Source organism: Eublepharis macularius, chromosome 8 (assembly GCF_028583425.1).
Source record: "Eublepharis macularius isolate TG4126 chromosome 8, MPM_Emac_v1.0, whole genome shotgun sequence".
NCBI classification, from domain to species: Eukaryota; Metazoa; Chordata; class Lepidosauria; order Squamata; family Eublepharidae; genus Eublepharis; species Eublepharis macularius.
In genome coordinates, this window is record NC_072797.1 from 99,570,445 (window position 1) to 99,585,520 (window position 15,076).

Genomic DNA, 15,076 nt, shown 5'->3' on the forward strand with positions numbered 1-15,076 from the left:
GGCAGCACCGAGCTTCGGCTCCACAGCTGGTTCTCGGCCGCAGCCATCCCCGGGGGAGGAGGGGGGGTCGGGGGAGAGGGCGCGCGCGCGCCGGCTTTGAGGCGCGGGTGAGAACGCCGGCAGCTGCCTCGGAGCCGGCTCCCCAGAGAGCCGCTTTGGGGCGAGGGGAGGCGCTTGGCTCTGCCTAGGAAGCGAAGCGCCTGCGAGGCTGCGCTTGGCTCTGAGCGCGGAAGATGGGGAAGAAGTGGCGGAGTCCCAGCGAGGCGGAGAAAGGCTCCCTAGACAAGGAAGAACTTGGCCGGCGAAGAAGCAGGAGCGCCAGCCGGGGGAGGTTTGCGGAGTCCTGGAAGAGGTTAAGTTCCCGGCGAGGCTCCGCCAAGCGCGCTGGGCTCCAGTCGCAGCAGCCCGCGGTAAGTGCCTAGCTCTGGGCGCCGCCCCCCTTGGGGCGGCGGGTCAGCTTCCAGGTTAGCCGGCGGAGCTCTTGTGGTAGCGAACAGGTGGCTGCGCCCTTGGGGTCGGAGTCGCCTGCGGAGAATTGGGAAGGAAGGTCCCCTGGCGACCCGTTCGGGCTTTGGTGGCCCCTTCCTCTGGCCAGAGCTGAGGCGACGGTGCTGCTCTGTGGCAAGATCAAAGCTCACCGGAGGCGGCCTTCGCGCGCAGCAGGGCAGGATGCCGGATCGCGCGCGGTCTTAAGGGCAGCGGGCCGATCCAGTGCGCCAGGCTGTTCTCTCCAACACGGGGTGAAGGTGGCAAGGTTGTGGGAATTCTGGGATCTGTTGGCAGCACACCAGAGTCACGGGCTGAGTTTCTTTGGAATCGGTGGCACCAGAGGGAACAAAGACTTCCATGACAAGAGTCACCTCAGCTTAGGAAGTGATTGGTTATCTGAACTCAACCATATTCTTAGTAGTTAGGCTATAAGAAATGACTTTCCTTGACCTATTTTTCCGGGTAAAAGCACTGTGCTATATCAACACAATAACAGGTATTATGTTAGTGAAACACATTTTACAAATGTAAACTTCCAACCTGCTTGTTTTATCATTGGCTGTAACATGATCTTAGCATTGACAGCACATTTTTTAAAAAGTAGTAAGCCGTTTTAGTAGTTAGATGCCGTCTGTATTTTTTGCGTGATGGCAAGTTCTAACCGAGTGATAGACGCTCTTTGGAGAGTGATAGACGCTCTTTGGAAAGAGCGTCTCCAGTAACTAGCACAGTGAGTAGTGAAATCCACCTGTTGCTTGTACTTAAACAAAATATATCTATTTAACACGCTCACTAAAATTAAGTGAGCCTGTCTTTATGTATTGATGACAGCATTGGTTTGAATAGTAGAGAGGTTTGCTAAAATTGCTTTAGGCTATATATTTTTATTACCATACACTGAACTGCAATTCATTTCCCTGAATCTTGTTAAGCAATGCGTAATTATTTTACATATGACTTATTTTTTGCTTTCTGAAAACACTCATTTTCAGAGGTGTTACTCAAGCTTTTATTTCTCAGCATGATACTTGTTTCAGGAAAAATGCTGATTTATTACAAAGAAAACCCTTCAAAACATTTAGATTGCTTATCCATGGGAATGTAAAAGCAACAGATTTAAAGTGGCTTATCTATTTTGGAATGTACTGTTCTGAGAAGTGTGTGTGAAAGTTGAGGGGGATTAATGTCGATGAGTTAATAGCTTTGAGAAGTTTTTCATTGTATTTGTTTACTTTTGTTAAGGTAGTGTTTTCCCCTCAGAGGTACTTTGGTTTGTCAGTTTTTAAAAAGATGTGTTTTTGTTTATGAAAACTGTGATTTATTAGCTGCTGGGGGGAATCATCAACAGGTTGCAGCAGCATAACAAAGAGAAGAAAAGGGGGGGATGATGTAGTGAGGGTGCCATGACAACCAAAATCTGGAGGAACAACTTGGTTCTGATACTGACAGAACTATGCTAGTAATCATTGTTTTTGTTAATTTTTGGTTTTGTATTTCCCTCAAGTACATGTATAGTATATGAACAAGTATTTGAGCTGTGATCCGAACATTACAGAACATTCAGTAGAGTCTGCAGTACCCAGCTCGGTTTGCTATAAATCATCTTATACGGTGCATTTTAATACTTTGAACAAAGATTCTAAACAAGATGCTGGAAAAACCATAGATGGGAAACAGGTGTGTATTTATACCTCTAACATCAGAGTGGACAAAAGAAAAACCCCTTCCCGCTGCATGAATAGTTATGACAAAAATATTCAAGTAACAAAATTATACAAACAGAACATACATCCCCACCCCCAATAGAAGAATAATCAAATCAGTAGATTTAGATTGGAGTAATTTTATAGGATTGCACTGTCAGTCACATAACTAACAAATAACAGTTTCTAGGAAAGAATGCATAACAACAAGTGTTATTGAAGTATTAAGAAAGTGACAGAAACACTGGTGCCCAGACTTACCTGGGTGAGCCAGTTGCAGGTAGCGCGGGGGTGGGTGGGGGTGGGGAAGCGGAGGGCTAAATGTATGGCAGCTGCCATGTTCCTTCAGGCTGTGGGGCTTCTGGTGACAGTTGATGGGGAGCCCACGCAGCCGTGGTTTGAACTGCTGGCTAGCATCTTGTTCAGAATCTTTGTTCACAGTATTAAAATGCACAGTATATTATGATTTATAGCACTTTCAGCAATTGGCTGGAAACCGCTATATGTAGTCATGTAATAATTGGGCTGACTCAGTTCCCAGTTAATTTAAGCATTAAGGCATTCACCATATTAATTTAGATAATTTATTATAATATATCAAGCTACAAAATGAGTCCCAGGTGCATGGCTGGAAAGGTTTAAGGGTAACCTAAAAACTTTTTAAAAACCTAGCATGTTTCTAATCCTTGTCATTGAACCAAAAATATTGACAAGCAGTGAGGTGTCAAATACTTAGGGAATGTACATAGGTCTCTCCTCTCAGCTAACTTGGGGACTCCAGTTGGTGCAGAATGCTGCAGCTCCATTATTACCAGGATCTAGGAGAAGGATGAATATTACTCCCGTTCTGCAGTCTCTCTATTGACTACCTGTCAGATACTGGGCTCAATTCAACCTATCACATACAAAGCTCTTCGTTGCCTTGGTCAGGCCTCTCTCCTATGCTCTGCCATGGCAGCTTCATTCATCTGAACAGGGCCTTATGCAGGTGCCACCTTGCACATCGGCAAAATCACCAGTTTTCTGTACTCATGCATTCTCTGCAGTGGTACCACCTCATGGAATGGCTTACCCGAAGAGGTCAGGAAAGTTCTCACTCTGCTTTCTTTCCACAAATGATGCAAAACCAAATTATTCAAGAGTGCATTTTACTCATATAGGAGGGCTGTACTGTAAGGAAGTGGTCTCAAAGAGATACATTAGTAAATAGACACGGACCATCTACTTTACTACTACTACTACTTTACTACTTTACTACTACTACTACTACATGCATCTGACGAAGAGAACTGTGGTTCTCGAAAGCTTATGCTACAATAAAATTGGTTAATCTTAAAGGTGCTACTGGACTCTTTTTGATTTTATTTTACTACTATGTACTATATATTGCTTGAAGAATGATCCTACTTGGTAATTCTATGTTGTTTAGTATGTCAGTCTTAGAATTGCTTATACACTGTTTCAGCATTTCTTCAACTCTGTATTGGATTTCTGCAGTCTTTGGATTTCCAGATCTTTGCAAATTTGCATTTTATTATTGTATTATATTATTTATTGAAATGTCCTTGAAATTGACTGTACAAATTTACACTGTGTAATCTACTTTGAGTCTCAATGAGAGAGGCAGACTAAAAGTAACTTAAATAAATACTTAATCTGGCACAGATTACTTCTTGTGGTGTTTGTTCTGGTTCTGATAAAGTTTATCCAGTTTTCTCAACAGTCAACTGCTATCTCTTATTCTTTTTCTTTCTGCACCACTGCCTTTTCTATTTCTGTTTATTTTTTTTTTTGAAAAATTTTTTATTGGGTTAGAACATTTTTATTTTTACATTACAATCAATTTTCCCCTAATTTTTCGTTTCTAACCCCCTCCCTTTCCCCCCCTTTTGTTGACTTCCAACAGCTTTCCCACCCTCTGTCCCTTTTCCCTTACTTCTATTAAATTCCTCTGTCTAAAACAGATATACATTTTCCATTATATTAAGCAGTGCATCATTAACTCCTTTAATTATTATACACCCAAACTATACGTCTTTAGATAAACAATTTATCCCATTTTCCAGTTTTGAATAATTCTATATAAACCTATAAAAATATATAAACCATAAAAATTTCCCACATTTAAATCAAACAATTTGATTTATTCTCTATATATTACTCATTTCAACTTTTTATGGTAATTCTATATAACTCCTCAGATACTCAACCAATTCAACTCTTCTATACATTCAGTTTGGTGCATATAAATCTTGTCAAAGAAAGAAAATATTGTTAGTTAGTCAATCCTCATGTTTAAACCTTATCATTAATTATTCTCTATCAGTTGACCTATACATATCTATATATATCTCAATCAATTAATCTAACTGCTTATAAATTCACATTTCTCTTCCTCCCCCGGTAAAGTCACCCCTCTCTTTTATACTTTTATTATATTTCAGTAGTTCTCAAACTGCCACAGTTTTCCTCCCACCTCCCATTTCTTCTCCAGGTATTGTTTCAGCTTCTCCCAGTCTGTGTTGAACTGCCCTGAGTCCAGATCTCTCAGTTTTCTTGTCATCTTGTCCATTTCAGCCATATACAGCAATTTGTAGATCCAATCTTCAATAGTTGGTACTTCTTGTACTTTCCATTTCTGCGCATACAAAAGTCTAGCTGCTGCAGTCATATAAAAAATCAACGTCCTATGATGGGCTGGAATTCCCTCCATTCCCAAGTTTAGCAGCAGGAGTTCTGGGTTCTTATTTATTTGAAACTGTAAAATTTCACTCATTTCTCTTATTATTTCCCCCCAGAACTGCCTAGCTACCTCACACGACCACCACATATGATAGAGGGAGCCCTCATGTTTCTTACATTTCCAGCATTTATTAGAAGTATTCAAATTCCCTAGCGCAATCTTCTTTGGTGTCATGTACCAACGATAGATCATTTTGAAAATGTTCTCTTTAATATTGATACACGTCGTTGTCTTCATTGTAGTTTTCCACAAGTATTCCCATGCCTCCATTGTTATTTCTTTATTGAAATTTATAGCCCATTTCACCATCTGTGTTTTAACTATCTCATCCTCAGTATACCATTTCAGCAATACTTGGTATACCTTGGATATTCTTTTCTTGTCTTCTTTAAGAAGGGTCTGCTCTAGTTCCGAGTTCTCTGTTCGTATGCCCCCTTTTGCAAAGTCTGAGTTGTATAAGTCTCTAATCTGTCTATACTGAAACCAATCATAGTTAGGTGATAGTTCCTCTTGCGTCTTTATTCTAAGTTTAGATACTTCAATCTTAGTTATTTCTTTGTACGTTAAACATTGTTGTTCATTATCCACAGCTCTCGGATCTATCACCTCATATGGAACCACCCACAAGGGGGTTCCTTCTTGTTGGTAAGTTCTATACTTCTTCCAGATTGTAAATAGACTTCTCCTTACAAAATGATGCAGGAACATCGAGTTGACCTTTACTTTATCATGCCATAGGTATGCGTGCCATCCAAAAATTTTTTTATATCCCTCTAGGGCTAATAGTTTCTTATTCTTTAATGTCATCCACTCTTTTAGCCAAACTAGGCAGATTGCATCATGATAAAGTCTCAGATTGGGCAGTTGCATTCCGCCTCTCTCCTTTGCATCTTGTAAAACTTTTACTTTCACTCGAGGCTTCTTGCCTGCCCAAACAAAATCTGATATTTTCCTCTGCCATTTTTCAAATTGTTTAGAGTCTCTGATGATTGGTATTGTCTGTAACAAAAACATTACTCTTGGTAACACATTCATCTTAACTGCTGCAATCCTGCCCAACCATGACAGGTTCAATCTATTCCATTTGATCAAGTCTCTCTCTATCTGAGTCCATAATTTTTCATAATTATTCTTGAACAAATCTATATTTTTTGCAGTCAGCTCAACTCCCAAATATTTCACCTTACTAGTTACTTCACAATCCGTTGTTTCCATTAACAATTGTTGTTTCTGCTTAGTCATGTTTTTGCATAATATCTTTGACTTCTTTTTGTTAATGAAGAAACCTGCCAAATCTCCAAACTCCTTGATCTTGTCTATCACTTTTGGCATGTTCTCCAGTGGGTCTTCTACAATTAACATTATGTCGTCTGCAAATGCTCTGACCTTATATGAATAGTCCTTTATTTTTATTCCTCGTATTTCCTCATCTTGTCGAATTTGTATCATCAGAATCTCCAATACTAAAATGAACAACAATGGAGATAACGGGCAACCTTGTCTTGTTCCTTTACTAATCGTCAATTTTTTGGTCAATTCATCATTCACTACAATTGCTGCAGTCTGGTCTCTATAGATTTCCTTGATTGCTCTGACGAATCTTTCTCCCAATTGTAGCTTTTCCATAGTGGCAAACATAAAGTCCCAGTTTAAATTGTCAAACGCTTTTTCAGCGTCTACAAAGAAGAAACCAACCTCTTTGTCACAACGCTTGTCGTAGTATTCAATAGCATTGATCACTGTCCTTAAGTTGTCTCTTATTTGTCTGTCTGGCAAAAAGCCTGCTTGTTCCTCCTCTATGACTTCCGAGAGCCACCCCTTCAATCTCTCCGCCAATATCTTCGCAAAAATTTTATAGTCATTATTGAGTAGTGATATAGGCCTATAATTTTTCACGCTAGTCAGATCTTGGCCCTCTTTTGGGATCAATGATATATTCGCTTCGCTCCAAGTGTCTGGAATTCTTTGATCCCTAAAAACTCCGTTCATCACCTCTTTTAGGAATGGTGCCAGTTCATTGGCCATTGTCTTATAAAATTTAGCCGTAAGTCCATCTGGCCCTGGCGCCTTTCCTAGATTTGCGGATTGTATTGCCATATTTATTTCCTCATCAGTTACTTCACTGTTCAGCTTATTTCTCCAAGCTTCCGAGATCTCTGGAAGTTTAGTTTCCTCCAAATATGATGCTATTGATTCTTTGTTTACTTCTTTTTTATTATACAGCTTAGCGTAAAATTTATAAAAGGCTCTGCTAATGGTAGTCTGCTCCCAATACGTTTTGTTTTCTTCACAAATTTTATTTATTATTTTCTTTTCCCTTTTCTTCTTTAATTGCCATGCCAAATATTTCCCAGGTTTATTAGCACCCTCAAAAGCTTTTTGATTCAGTCTTTTAAGGTTCCACTCCAATTCTTTGTTACTCATTGCTGTTAACTGTTCTTGAAGAATTTTGATTTCCTGATGTATTTTCTTTTTCCCTGGTCTCTTTTTTAACTGTACTTCTTTGGCCTTTATTTTCTCCTCAATCTCTTGTCTTTTCTCCTCTTTCTTTTTCCTTGCTCTACCATTTAAGTCCATTAGTATGCCCCTTACAACCGCCTTGTACGCGTCCCAAACTTTACTGGTTGGTACTTCTTTATTCACGTTGTATTGTATAAAAAACTTAGTCTCTCTTCTCAGTGTTTCCATATTCTCACTTTCCTGTAACAGGTCCTCATTTATTCTCCAGGCTTTCCTTTTTCTCCTTTTTCCAAATTTCCACATAATTGGGTTGTGATCTGAGCCTACCATCGGCATTATTTCTACCTCCTTAGTCCATAGCGCTAAGTCCTTTGAGGCCCAGATCATATCAATTCTTGATAATGTAAGATGCCTTGCAGAATAAAAAGTAAACTGTTTGGTTTTAGGATATTCTCTCCTCCATACGTCTTCGAGAGTCTCTTGTTGAATCAACTCAAAAAAAAGCTTTGGCAATAGTCCTCTTTTCTTTTGTGCTTTTGTAGTCTTTTTGTCTAATTCCAAATCTGTCACTCCATTGAAATCTCCAGCAAGAATTATCTGGTCATATACAAGATCGTCTAGGTGCTTCCTTAAGTCCTCAAAGAAGCTTTCCTTTGCACCGTTAGGTGCATAAAGTCCGACTACCAACACTCTCTTTAAGTTCCAATTACATTCCACTGCTACAAATCTAGCTTCCACATCTCTCATAACAAATTTTGGCTGCAGCTCCTCTTTTATATACAACACCACTCCTCTTTTTTTCTTGTTGGAAGCCGCTACAAATTCTTTGCCCAATTTTCCAGATTTTAAATATTTTACATCCTGTTTTCTAATGTGGGTCTCCTGCAAACAAACAATATCACATTTTTGTTTTAGTAGCCAATGAAAAATATTTTTTCTCTTATTCGGTGAGTTTAGTCCATTTACATTCCAAGATAATACTTTACACTCCATATTCATGGTTTTGTTGGTAAGTCTTTTTCATTGTCCTTGATAAATCTCTCCATCTCCCGCTCAGATCTGATGCGTTTTTTTGCCCCTCCAAACTCAAAGGACACTCCTTCCGGTAACTCCCATCTGTATCTGATATTCATGTCCTTCAAAGTCTGAATTAGCACTCTATATTTTTTCCTGTCCAATAACACTGATCTGGGCAGTTCCTTCATTATAATAATCGTCTTGCCATCAATCTCCAATGGATCTTGAAATTGTTTGGTCACAATCCTCTCTTTCATATTTCTAGTTGTAAACTGCACAATCACATCCCTTGGTAGTTTCCTCTGGGTTGCAATTCTCGAGTTCACACGATACGCCACATCTAGGATAGCCACAATTTCCTCCTCCTCCTTCCCCAGGTAATCAGCCAACACCTCAGTCATCTGTTCTTGCGCTGACTTCCCTTCCACTTCTGGCAGACCGCGAAAACGAAGCTGCTTCTCCATGTGTTTAGTTTCTGCAACTGACATCCTCCCCTTCACCAGCCTCATCTCTGTTTGTTGCGTGTCTATTAAATTCTCCATCGCGTCTTCTACTGTTTTAACTCTCTGCTGCGTTCCTTGTAATTCACTGCTAATCGTTTCCACACCTTTTTTCACTTCTGACAGCTCCGACTTTACTGTCTGTGTAACTTCCTTGACCTCTTTAATAAGCTCCAATTTCGTGTCCTTAAGTTCTTTCATCATGTCTATAAGTTTTTTGTCCAAGTTTTCTATTGCCGATTGCCACTCTTTTTTCGACATCGTGGGGCTTGCTTTAGCTCGCTCCCACGAATCTGCTCTCTTCCTCAGCTCCGTGGCGTATAATTAAACGTTTTCCTTTTTTTTAAATGTCCCAATCTTTACCAAAATTAACTTTTTATACCCAAAATGTCGGGCGTCTTTTCTCTATGGTTTCTCTATGTTATTATAATCCAAGATGGCCTACTTCCTCTTCCGCTGAAGCCACGACCCTTCCACTTTCAAAGATGGCGATTCCCCACTTCCTGTCCTTTGGCAAGGGCCGCTTCCCTCCAGCCACTCTATTGTTGTTACGCACTTCCTGTCTCCCGTCTTCCCACAGCAGGTCTCGCGATGGTGTCTTTTTCCCACAGCTCCAAAACCACAGGTATTCAAAACAATAGTCCGATTTTTGTAATAACTTCTTTAAACTTAGTCTCTTTTAAAATACAACTCCTGCCGAGTCTTCACCTCCTTTTCGCTAGTCTGTTGCAGTTTAAAAGTCTACTTTCTTTCCTCTCTGTTTTTGTCAATCTGTCCCGTTTCAAGAGATAGCGATCTTTACCTTCTCTCCAGCTTTCTCGGGTTGTAATCGCTGTTTCGATCTTAAATTCTCCTCTCGACTTCCCTCCCCGATCGAAGCTTGGGTATGTAGGTCTTATGCCAGCCGAATTGGCCCCAAAATTGCCGCAGAGATTATAGCCGACCCGTCGCAAGGTGGGACCTCAAGGATCGGGGGGGAGACTCCTTGTGTAGAGCCCCCCCTCGTCCGAGATCTAACTCACCCTAGGGTCTTGAGCGTTCTTTGCCTGCTCCCCGCCTGAGAGCAGTCGGCCGCGGGTTATTTTCACCCCTCCGGCCGGTTAAAACGGCAATCCGGTCAGCTCCACAAATGGAGCTGCGTTAGACCTCCATGAATCCCAAACCGGAAGTCTTCTATTTCTGTTTATGATGGTCCAGTGCCAGTATCCATTGTGTCTTGTAAACTGCCCTTTTTATCTAGCAAGTATAGGCATTCAAGCAAGTCTAGAGTACATGTGTTAGCTGGTGTATAAGGTTCCCTGCTCTGTCAAATATTCCTCCTGTACTTGACTTTTTAGTGGTTGTTACCAGTTTACCAGTAGAAATAATTAATTTGATGACTCTGCTTTCCCACTTTGGTGTAGTGGCTAAGAGCACAGGACTCTAATCTGGAGAACCGGGTTTGATTCCTCACTCCTCCACTTGAGGCCAGCTGGGTGATTTTGGGTCAGTCACAGCTTCTAGGCCAGTGATGGCGAACCTTTTTGAGCCCGAGTGTCCAAACTGCAACACAAAATCAACTTACTTACTTCAAAGTGCCAGCACTGCAATTAAACCTGAATACTGACGTTTTAGTTAAGAAAAAACAACTCATACAGTTGTCCCAACTAATTAACATCTCTCTCTCTCTCTCTCTCTCTCTCTCTCTCTCTCTCTCTCTCTCTCTCTCTCTCTCACTCACTCACGAGCCATGACTGAAAGTAAAGCAAGTTAAATCAAAGCAGTTTGCCCTTCTTTAGACCAGCAGCTTGCAAGCACGCTCTCTCTCTCTCACACACACACACTCACTCAAGAGCCGTGACTAAAAGTAAATCAAGTTAAATCAAAGCAGTTTGCCCTTCTTTAGACCAGCAGCTTGCAAGCACGCTCTCTCTCTCTCTCTCTCTCACACACACTCACTCAAGAGCCATGACTAAAAGTAAAGCAAGTTAAATCAAAGCAGTTTGCCCTTCTTTAGACCAGCAGCTTGCAAGCTCTCTCTCTCTCTCTCTCTCTCTCTCTCTCTCTCATACTCACTCAAGAGCCACGACTGAAAGTAAAGCAAGTTAAATCAAAGCAGTTTGCCCTTCTTTAGACCAGCAGCTTGCAAGTGTTGCATGTTCTTGGTCCTACTCCTAGTTATTTGATCCAAAGTTTAGAACTTCAAAGTCTCATTGAATGCTTAACAATCTTCCAATGAAATTATGGGATTTAAAAGCACTTAATTTTGGTTGTTTGTATTTTTGTACATAATTTTGGAATTCTCCATTCTCTATTTTCAGTAATCTCTCTTGAGTCAGTGTAGTTCTGTTATATTTCGCTTTTGGAATATGAGTTTACCAACAGTTGTATCATGTTCCAAATTATTTGAAACCCATCAAAAATCTGAATGTGTTGTTAAATTACTTGTATCTTTATAAAGGACCCTACCTCCCTAATTGTTCTCCTAGTCTGGGATCTGAGTAGAGGCAACCTGAATCTCATGTACCTAACTCTGACACTAGTAAGCACCTGCATGGGAGAGCCTGGACTTCATCAGTGTACATTCTAAGTAGGCTACCAAATGTTCTTGAGAACTGGAGAAATGCTGCTGCCAGATATCACAAGTACAAACCAGAAGTATTACTTTAAGAAATCTCTTGCAGTTCATATTTCCAAGCCCATTAGAGCAAAACTGGCCTACCTTTTTTTAAAAGGTCAGTTCTGAACTGATTTTTGCTGCTGCAACCACCTATCTTGATCCAGTTCTGTGATAGCTGATTCATCCCCTCTAGATGCTGTGCTGCTGGAACAACTTGCAGTTTAAGGCATCCTGTGGATTTTGTCCCATGTCTTAAGTGCAGGCAGCCCCCTTATATTGTTCTGAATCACAGTGTAGTTGTGAGAGAACTGTATGACAAATATGGTGCATGTTTGTCAGAACTCTAAATCTGGGCAATTTCATCTGGACAAAATCAGATCATCCTGAAATCCTTTCTCAATATTTTATTTGTTGATAGGTGCGTGTGGTTAATTTCTTTTTCCACTCCTATTTCCATACTTAGCAGGGGGATAGTTACATTTCTCCCCTTTAATCAAGCTTTGTCAAGATGGTATGATGGGTTATTTATTACCCTCGGTATTGCTTTCTTGGATTTCTCTGTTCCACCTAATTCTACCTTTGAAATGGTAATCCTATTGGATTGAAGTTCCATTACTCTAGGCATGACCTTATTTACCATACTCATGGTTTATGCTTTCCTTCCTTTTACAACCTCTTTGAGGACCTGTCAGCTATTCATTGAACCCTATTGCCTGAAACTGTATGTTGACTTTCCCAGGAGTGACTATTTTTCTCTAAAAAATTGTGACTCAAATCTTCCGGCAAGTTTATTTTTGCTATCTAGATAGTCTCTTTTCCTGATGATGAGCTGTAGCACCTATATTCTTTTTCATGTCTGAATAGTGTGATCTCTGGCCTTTACAAAAAAAGAGGTTTTTTTAAAAAAAATGTAAACACTCTTCTTGGTATTAAGCCTTTGCCTCCTCATTTTATTGCTTTGTGCTTATGTTCAACTTACAGATAAAAAAATTTGGGGTAAGGATAATTAAAATATCATGGCCCAGTGAACAGTAGTGATAGAATTACCTCTTAATGAGGTTCTGAATAATTTTGTTCAGGAGGAAACTAGCTGTATTCAAAGGCGAGAACTGCCTGAGACCCAATTTGCCCTTTGTTTCCATGATAGCCACCTGCCCATCCACCAACATGCTGCTACAGAAAATGATTGAAATTTTGTATTTTCCATTTTATTACCTTGAGATGAAATATGTATTTCTAGCTTATCTTTGAAATTGTTCCAGTTCAAATTTTAAGGCAGAGAGACAACTTGATAGACCTAGCGCTATGCATGTTTGCTCAGAAGTAGATGTTATCGACTTAGTAAGATTTAATCCTAAAATTTAAGAATTTTAGCTTTAATTTGCAGCCAAATGGGTAGCCACAAAGTATCTGCAGATATCAGCGAAAACACTAGTGGGGGTCCACAGTTTTGAAATGTTTCCGATATCTGCAATCAAGAAAACAACTGATTGGGGGGACTTGTCCTTCTTTTTCATAGACTTGTTATCTCCAGCAGTTACTGTCTCTCTATGGCTATTCTGATTGCAGTCATTCTCTCATTCCAGATGTGTCAAATGAACAAACACGGTTTCATTGGCTTTTGGATGACAGGGGGAAGGGCTTGATAGCCTCATTCAAAATGTCCTGGCATAGACTCTGAGATAGGGTTGCTGTCCCCCTGGTGGGGGCAGAGGACCCCCTGCTCCCACCTTCTGCTCCTCCCACTCATCTGGCCAGTGAAGGGAGGGAAGGCAGGGGAACAGGCCTCCTAGGTGGTTTCCCAAGGTAGCTCAATGACGTCACTCTCTGTAGTGACGTCATTGTGCTGCGCTGAGAATGCTCCTATACCTTGCAGTGGGCTGATTTGTGCCCCAAATGTTTGGGACCCAAAGGGGCCCACTGCAAAACACCTTTGCGATGATGCCACTTCCCGAAAGTGATGATATCGTGCATGCCCAGGGAGCACATGTGCGCATTGCATGTGTGTGAAGAAGAATGAAAAGTTGAGTCTCCATCTTCTGCTGGGAGGGTAAGAGGACCTGGTAGCCCTACTCTGAGAACAAACTGTAGGGATCTCTAGTGAACCTGGAAATTAGTAGGAGGACTTTTGGGCCTGAATATAGCAGGCCTTCCCTCACTCGCCAGCGGTATCCTGAAGTCCGCTTCCCAGCTCGTATGCTGGAATAGTGGAGCAGTTACCAAAAAAGATTTGCCTAAGGAAGTCAGAAACAGTAATATGAAAGAACTCACTGGAGGATGGAAATCTGAATTTATTAAGTGTTTCTTTAGGCTAGACTGTAGCAGTAACAGATGCTGGAAGTTCTCATGTACACTGCTGGGAAATGAATTTTCTGGTAGGCCTTTGTCATAAAGAAGGCAAACAGGTGTCTGCAAAATACCAGCAAACGCCTTCATTTCTATTGTGTAGCAGTGCATGTGTAGTTCCTTGTACAAATTATGCATAGAGGCAGGTGTTACAGCATATTTACATTGAGTGCATATGAATTGTAAATGATTCCTCCTCCCAGATCCTATGAAAGCTTATTTGTCACAAGTTTAATTTAATCAAATTAATCTGTATGACTGTTTTCTCATAATCTCTTACATGTCAGGTGAATTTTAAAATGGAATTGTTAAATAAACAGGAAAATGAAACTAGCTGTGAATGACAGTGATGCAAATGTTTTAGTACTCTGTGTAATGGGAAAGAATATTGGATAATAGCTGAAGTGGTAATAGGATGGTTTATTTCATATGCTTACCACCTATTATTTCCACTAAATGAAAATGGTATATTTACTGTGGATGTTTCTCCAAAGAGGCCTAAATAAGAAAAGAAGATATCAGGAAGTACAGTTTGGTGTGAATGCCTCAGTGCGCCTCTTCTTCACTTGTTCCACGTAAGACTGCCATTTACCCAAATACAAGCAGTATAATTTGCATTTTATGCAAATCATTTTCTAGCTATACAAATAAAGTAGTTTATTTGTTGCATTGTCTACCAATTGCTTCATGTTGTTTCTTAGTAACTGTTAAACCTAATGAAGGATTCTCAGGCCAGAGTTTGTTCATGCTTTCTTCTCACTGAAAAACTTGCAGGGAAAAGGTGTAGAAAACTGCCATGTATTCCTGTTTTCAGTTCATGGCTCCAGCAGTAGGCAGCTCCTCATCTGCTCTGTGTGGCTGTTCATCAGAGGAAGATAAAAGCATATTTCTTTATCTTGTGGAACTTAACCAAAGTTAGTAGATGCCATAACATTCTCATACCTGAAATAAGATTTAGGATACTTACAGTGCAATTCTACTACCTTGGTGGTCTGCCATCCCATTCTGCTGCATGTGCGGATTCACTCTCTGTGAAATATGGATTATATCGCAGGAGTCCACTCCTAAATTACACAGATGTATGAGGAACTTTCTGTGCCACCAGCTCTAAACTAAAATGCCTCATTGATGGATGGGCTGGCCGATTAACTTACAGGGAACTTTTTCAGTGGGCTGCTGCCCTAACAGGCCACTGGGGCAAAGAGCAAAAAATCCCAAA

General features: G+C 40.6%; 1 protein-coding gene across 4 annotated transcripts in view; it reads left to right on the forward strand.

Moving 5' to 3' along the window:
* The first annotated feature begins 233 nt into the window (after positions 1 to 233).
* The window catches only part of TRPM3 (transient receptor potential cation channel subfamily M member 3), a 510,178-nt gene continuing 495,335 nt past the window's right edge, over positions 234 to 15,076 (forward strand). For all 4 annotated transcript variants that reach the window (XM_054986519.1, XM_054986520.1, XM_054986521.1 and 1 more), the window contains exon 1: positions 234 to 410. In XM_054986519.1, the coding sequence (XP_054842494.1) occupies positions 234 to 410 (177 nt within the window). The remainder of the gene's footprint in view (positions 411 to 15,076) is intronic.